Source organism: Nelumbo nucifera, chromosome 5, assembly GCF_055504915.1.
Source record: "Nelumbo nucifera cultivar China Antique chromosome 5, China Antique-T2T, whole genome shotgun sequence".
Taxonomy (NCBI): domain Eukaryota; kingdom Viridiplantae; phylum Streptophyta; class Magnoliopsida; order Proteales; family Nelumbonaceae; genus Nelumbo; species Nelumbo nucifera.
The window spans coordinates 709,937-717,700 of NC_142653.1; the positions used below are offsets into that span (position 1 = coordinate 709,937).

At 38.2% G+C, this 7,764-nt stretch overlaps 1 protein-coding gene across 1 annotated transcript; it reads left to right on the forward strand.

The window, feature by feature from the left end:
- The first annotated feature begins 1,822 nt into the window (after positions 1–1,822).
- On the forward strand, positions 1,823–7,424 carry LOC104603829 (thioredoxin reductase 1, mitochondrial-like). Its single transcript, XM_010267985.3, has 2 exons — positions 1,823–3,102; positions 7,129–7,424. Exons 1-2 carry the CDS (start codon positions 2,046–2,048, stop codon positions 7,203–7,205), a joined length of 1,134 nt encoding a protein of 377 aa, XP_010266287.1. The 5' UTR covers positions 1,823–2,045; the 3' UTR covers positions 7,206–7,424.
- The last annotated feature ends 340 nt before the right edge of the window (positions 7,425–7,764 follow it).

A 7,764-nucleotide genomic window follows, 5' to 3' on the forward strand; every position in this document is an offset into this window, starting at 1 on the left:
GTTGGGGGGTGCTCATTTTCTAATGCTTAATCCTTGCTCAAATAACATAAATAATTATTCAAATCAAAACCAAAAACCTGAACTGATTCAAACCCATCATCTCATTGAACTTAAGCACATCGTAGTCCCTTTTATCACACCTGATATCATTGAGACCTCCAAAAGACGTCAATTCCCCGCCTATTCTTCTCACCTAACAATTTTAAGGCCCTGATCTCAATTGGTTCCTCCATTACTATCCCAATTATGAAAATAAGCCCAGAGGCCAGAACCTTGAATTCAATCTTGCAAAGAACGGCTTTGAGCAAGGTGCCTTTATTATTTGTGATGAAAGCAGAGAAACAGACCTAAAGTCATTGTAGAAGTCTTGGAGATGAAACTTGTGCTTGTTTTGGAGTTCAACAACATCATAGAAAGTGATGAGAGAGAGAGAGATTTGAATTGATAAAAGGAATCATAAAAGGCAAAATTGGGTTTTTATTTCAAAAAGTTAACTCACATATAACGTCGCATTTTAGCAGGTTTTGATGAATTACTCTAGATGAGAGGTTTTTGTTTCTGGATATCACTTAATATAGGAGGTCTTAGTCCAATTTGAAAAAAAATGAGATATTTCAGTATTTATGATAAAATTTAGGGGAGTTTAAGTCTTTTACCCATATATATATAGAGAGAGAGAATAGTAGTGGTATTTTCGAAAAGCCAAGTGGTGCCATCATGAGCCGGAACTTGCGCTATATGCACTCCAAAAGTTGGAGCAGGGTAAAAGAATAAAGGGTTAATTTTGTATTTTGAAAAGATCGTTGTTGGAACTTGGAAGGTGTCATTCTTTCATTTAGCCACGTGGAGGCATGACGCCACATTTGAGAGTGAGTGTGAAGGTGCTGGGCGGAACTTTTGTGAGCCCCCTTCCCCTTGAAAAGTTAACAACCCATGGTCCATCAGTCGGGGCCTCCGTGGACCGTGGATCGTGGTGGGTGTCACCACTCACCTCACCCACCAGGAGACTTCCATATATACATGTGATATATATGTATATATATATATATATGCATACAAAAAGAAAAGGGGAGGTTTTTAATTTCAGAGCATGTTTGGCAAAGTCTAATGACATCCCAATTCCCAAGAGGGTTTTTAATTTAAGTGTAGCAGTTGTTGTTACAACTTAAAAAGAAATGTTGATTTGCCCAAACTTACTTCATATCTTCTATCTGAAATTGTCTTTTTAATTTTTCACATTTTTATTTGAACAAGTTGAACAATCAAATGGTCAGAGGTCAGACACTTTTAATTAGTTTCACAAATACAATCATCCATCCATCGGCTCGTATGATTTTATGGTTTAACATAAATAAATATATAGCTTTGGACCCGTGGGTTTCCAAAGCTAGATGGAATATAGGTTGAGTAAGGTGACATGAAGAAAAAGAACATATTCGTTATGCTCACATTAACCTCCATGATTGGACCAAGTAAAGAATTAAACCTTACTTGTTTGCAACCACGCTCATTCAAGCATATATAGTTGGCATTTAATTTCCTCATTTATTATTTTATATAAATTTTAATTAATCCTTTTTTTCTCTTCATATAAAACCCAAGTTTCTTTAAACGTGAAATAGTAGTATTGGTTAGATGACCTACTACTGTTTATTAGTTATCATCATCAAAGAAATCCCATTAATCGTCCTGCTCAAACAAATAAAACAGATATATCCACACACAAGCAAAAGCTGTATGTATTGACCTTGTCTAGTTGTCTTCTACCATTTATTAGTTATTACAATGGGCTATATATGTTCTGTTGGTATTTGACCCATGCATGTATGTCATAGTGATAGGCATATACATCCAGAGTCCAGACCAGACAACAGAGCCAGAGATCCAACAAAGTCCAGGCTCTCTTTCTCAAGAGTCTAGTCTCAACTCAATCAAACTGCTCAAACAAACAGAACCGAACCTCAGTCAAAGTGACTCAACTCTCTCATTTTTGGCGCCCATAGAGTGCAAAGTGCAAAGCTATCAGGTATTACAATTAGCCGAGAATGTGCCGTTCCTCAAACAAGTGCTCAAAGTTCTTGACGCTTCTCAGAGCATTTCGAAACTTTGCCGGAACCACGCCCAAATCCGCCGATTCTTTCTCTTCTACTCCGGATAAGGTCTCCTGCCCCATGGATAATCTCCAAACCCTTAGAACCCGCGTTTGCATCATCGGCAGTGGCCCCGCGGCTCACACTGCCGCCATCTACGCCTCTCGGGCCGAGCTCAAACCCATCCTCTTCGAAGGATGGATGGCCAACGACATTGCACCAGGAGGTCAGCTCACTACCACCTCCGATGTCGAGAACTTCCCCGGTTTCCCTCAAGGGATTCTTGGAATGGAGCTCATGGATCGCTGTCGAAACCAATCCCTCCGATTCGGCACCGAAATCTTCACCGAAACTGTCAACAAGGTTGATTTCTCTACTACTCCTTTCAAGGTTTTCACTGACTCCAAGGCCGTCTTGGCTGATTCCGTTATCGTCGCCACCGGTGCAGTCGCTAAGCGATTGAAGTTTCCCGGTTCCGGTGATGGAGAAGGAGGGTTTTGGAATCGTGGGATATCAGCTTGTGCAGTTTGCGATGGTGCCGCGCCGATTTTTAGGAACAAGCCGTTGGCGGTCATTGGAGGTGGAGATTCGGCTATGGAGGAGGCAAATTTCTTGACCAAGTACGGTTCTAAGGTTCACATCATTCATAGGAGGGATGCGTTTAGAGCTTCCAAAATTATGCAGAACCGGGCATTAAGCAATCCCAAGATTGAGGTTTTGTGGAATTCTGTGGTCGTTGAAGCTTATGGGGACGGGGAGAGAGGTGTCTTGGGAGGGCTCAAGGTAAAGAATGTGGTAACCGGGGAGGTTTCGGACTTGAAGGTATCAGGCTTATTCTTTGCTATTGGCCATGAACCGGCTACAAAGTTCCTAGATGGGCAACTGGAGCTTGATTCCGATGGGTATGTTTTGACGAAGCCAGGAACAACAAAAACGAGCGTACGAGGTGTTTTTGCTGCTGGTGATGTGCAGGACAAGAAGTATCGACAAGCCGTTACGGCCTCTGGTACAGGTAAGTCGAATCTCCTTTCTTTCTGTTGCCTGTTATCTCCTTTCCTTTCTGTTCTGTTTAGTGCCATCGGCTACATGAATCCTATTTTTATTTCTTGCTACTTTCATGGTCTTCTATGCACGTGACTACACCTTCTCAATCAAATTCTTCTTATTTTATCAATTATGGGAGCTACTCCTAGCTTCCTTTGTACTACTTCATTTCTACCCCGGTCCTTTTTGGTTTTACCACTCATCCATTTAAGCGCTCATGTTTCATATTTCTGTCATTCTTTTTTTTTTTTTTACATGTTGTTTCTTAACTGCCCAACACTCTCCACCATATAACATAGCTAGCCTTACAATTGTTATATAGAATTTTCCTTTTAGATAGAATTGGTATTCACCTATTACATAAGACTTAGGGATGCATCTTTTCATTTTTCCCATTCTACTCTAAGTCTATGGGTGGCATCCTCCTTAACCTATCCTTCGTTATGAATTATTGAACCAAAGCAACAAATGAGATCAAATTGAGTGATTGAATTCAAGGTTCAAAGTATGGACACGTATCAGTCCGTATCAGCCGATATGTATCGTGCTGATGGCTTCCCGATATGCCCCTCCAGGGGTTGTATCAGGTCAGACCATGGTTCAGAGGGTAGCTGGGACTTAAAACGGACCCCTATGAACCAGTTTTGAAAAAAATAAATAAAACTTAAAAAAAAAGCACCGATTGCGTATTGGCCTGTGTCGATACTTTGAACCTTGATTGAATTATCTCCTAGTCTCCAATCTGAAGTGTACCCTGATGTGCACTCCTCATAGTTTTCAAGGTGCCAAGGTGAGGCTAGGCAACCATGGGGCGCCCAGGCGCCTAGGCCTCGCCTAGGTGATGAAATTAGAAACCTCTAAGCTAGTTACTTGGTTTTATACATTAACCTACAAACCTCATGAGCTAGTTACTTGGTTTCTACCCCTCATGAGCTAGTTACTTGGTTTTATACATTAACCTACAAACCTCTAAGCTAAATTTTCTGCTTATGATTCTTGCAGTCATGCTTAAAGTATGCAACACATAATATTAGAAATAGAAATTTGGACCTAAAAGAAGAACTGAAGGGAGTGTAACCCCTGTGTGTGACCAAGAAAAGAAAAAGAATTTAAGGAGAAAACAAGGAGGCGAAGGTCCTGTTTTAGACCAAAAAAAGAAAAAAAAAAAAAACAAGGGGTTCCACTGCTGTTTTAGACCAAGAAACTAGGGAAACACATAAAAAAAGGAAATGAAAAGAAGGGGGCAGAGCCCCTGTTTCAGACCACCAATGAAGAGGGAAAAATGATGAAAATACTCAGAGAAATGAAGAAGAAAAGGGGGCAGAACCCCTGTTCCAGATCACCTTCGAGGAGGAAAAAAGTGCAGATAAATGAATGAGATCAAAAGGGTGAAAAGATTGCAGGAAAATGAAGAAGAAAACAAGGGGGCGGAGTCACTGTTTTATTCCAAAAAAATCATGCAAAAAATGCAGGGAAAAGACAAAAAGAAAAAGAGAAGGAAAAAACCAACAAAAAGGAAGAAAAAAGGCTGAAAACGAAGAGGGTAAGAAGAAGAATAAGTGGTCGAGGAGAACTGAAAAATGAGAAGAAGAAGAACGTACTTGGCATATTTGAAATGGTTTAGATTTCCTTTTTGGTTATGCAGCATTGCAGCAACAATATAAAAATATTAAATGATCAATGTATTAAGGGATGTATTAATGTGTCTTGCAGTTGCATCTGGGTGCCCGCCTAGTCGCCTAGGCATGTGCCTAATTGACTGGGTGTGCGCCTTATTGAAATTTACATGGCATTTGGGTGAGGAAAAGTTTGAAAACCGCCTAGGCGTTGCCTTGACAACTGTGGCACTCTTATTATTTTTAAATTTACATTGCATATATTCTGTCTAGTCCTACTTATTTTAAAACCCCTTGTTTTTAATTCGGTTGTCTATAAACCTAATTTTACATTTAATCTTTTGCTAGTTTCATCAATTAATACTATGTCATTAGCAAACATCATGTACCATTGGACCTCCTCTTTAATATGTTTAGTCAATTGATTTATGACTAGTGCAAATAAATAAGGATTAAGTGCTGAATCTTGGTGAAGACCCATCATAATTGTAAAATCTGTTGTATTTCCCACAGGTTTTCTTACGTTAGTTTTTGAACCCTTTTACGTATCCTTAATTAGGTTCACGTACCTATCTGGGAATCCTTTTTTTCCAAAACTTATCACATTACCTTGTTAGGGACTCTATCATATGCTTTCTATAGATCAATGAAAACCATATGTAGATCTCTCTCGGTCTCTCCTTCTTTGAACTTTTCTATCAATCATCTTAAGAAAAAGATGGCTTCCATGGTTGATTTCCCTGGCATAAACCAAAATTGGTTTTCTACGATATTTGTTTCATGTTGTAATCTTTGCTCAATTATTCTCTCCAAATGTCCCAGAGTGGCTCATTATTTTAATTCCATGATAATTATTATGACTGTGTATCACCCTTGTTTTAAACATAGGGACCATAATGCTCTTTCTCTATTTGTCTGGCTTTTTCTTTGTTTTCATTATCATATTAAATAATTTAGTTAGCAATAATTAGCCTACCTCTCCCATACTTTTTAAACTTTTATCGGGATGCCATCAGGTCCTAATGATTTTTTTTCTTCGTCATCTTGTCTAGTCTCTCTTTCACTTAGGTAATTCCAATTTTAGGAAGGTATATTTTACTTTCAGTACTATTAGAGCTACTAATCCCTCCTCCACTAGCACCCTCTACATGTTCTTCATTTAATATATTTTCAAAATAAATTTTCCATTTTTGTTTAATTTCTTGATCTTTTGTCAAGAATCTTTGATCTTCCTCTTTAATGCATTTAACTTGATTTAATAATATACTTTTTCTTTCCCTAATTTTTTCCAATTTAAAAATTCCATTCTCTTCGTCTTTGGTGCCTAATCTATGATATAGTTTATCATGTCGTAAATCTAACTTCATTCACTTTTAACTTCCTTTCTTGTGGTTTTATATTGTTGTGACTTTTCTACATTTTCAGTCTTTTTTCAATCTTTATAGCATGCTTGTTTTATCGAGGCAATTAGGTTTAAATGCATGGATAGGAGAAAGTTCAAGATATATGTGGCAGAGAAAATAGAGAATGTTCTGACAATTAATTTGTTTATGAATAATAATAATTCAACAACTATGGTCCCACAAATACCTAATATGCACAGGTGGGTCCTAGTGGTGCATTATGGGCTCCACCAGTGGCATCTCCAGAATCCAAATCATGCAAATCTCCCTTTTGGCCTTTTACAACTCATTTTAGTTCCACTTTTCAATTGTTCATCCATGCCTTTATGTCTTTACTTGGTTTAGCGGTAAAAATAAAATTTCAGGATGGCAAGAGTGAGAATGCAGGTTCAAGTTTGAGAGTTGCCACTTTGTATGAAAAAGAAATACCAAAGGTTAGAACTGTATCCAGTCTACCCCTCCCAAACCCTTGGTACCTGGGACCAACATTGGATAATGGCCTTTAACCTATATATGCCTTTAGTCATGAAAGAGAAACTTGAAAATATTTGAAACATAAGATGCTTCTTCATGATGTCCCTTGAAAATATTTGAAACTCCTGCATTGGAGCTGCAAAGCCCTACAGGCCAAACCTTTTATTAGTATATTCCCCAAGTAACATCAACCATGATCATTTGGCAAGGGTTTTTGGGCTAAAATTTGCTCAATCAATAGGGATAGCAAAGGAACTTGTTGAGCAATTTTGGACCCCAAACTAAATTGCCTCATGGAAGATTCCTTGATACCAATTATTTTCGTAAGCCAATAAAAAAGGACTCCTTGGTCATTCAACCTTCTTTGTTGAAGGACTTGACTAGCAAATTTGAGCCCCAAAATCCGAGTCCCTGTAATTGCATGTTCACTATCCATTATTTTGCTTTCTCTATAGGGTTCTATTCCTGCTTTACAGATTTAATTTACTGAATATGATGCAGGTTGCATGGCAGCATTAGAAGCAGAGCATTACCTGCAAGAGATTGAATCTCAGCCTCAGGAGAGAAAGGGTGATTAACTATTTGTAAGCACTAGAGAAAGGAACGAAAAGACTCATCACAAAAGGTCAAGTCCTATCTATAAATGAAGAAACTGGATTCTTCTTCACAAAATACTTGTGTACAACAATCTAATATTTTATTCCTTCCCTTATTGTCATTGTTAATGTCACTTGTATTACACATCAATTTATACCTTCTCTTGCATTACACATCAATTTATACCTTCTCTTGCATTACACATCAATTTGTCCACTTTTAACAGAATGGTAAAACAGGATTCATGTAGTTGACCCAACATAGTTTGGACAAGGCTTAGATGATGATGATAATGAAGTGGTTGCCCACTTTTACGTGTCTTGCTACTTTTGACGAGTGTATGTATTAAGGAATCATGGGTTATTTCCTTCCTACGAAGAAAAAAAAAAGAAATTATGGGTTGAAGGAACTATAAATAACGGTTCACCTTGATGATTCCTTGGTGATTGAATTCACCAAGCCAAGACAGGCAACTGTCCATCCTCTTAAGCATATTACAATAAACTTGAGCTTGGTTGGGGATCATTAGTGATAAGAGGA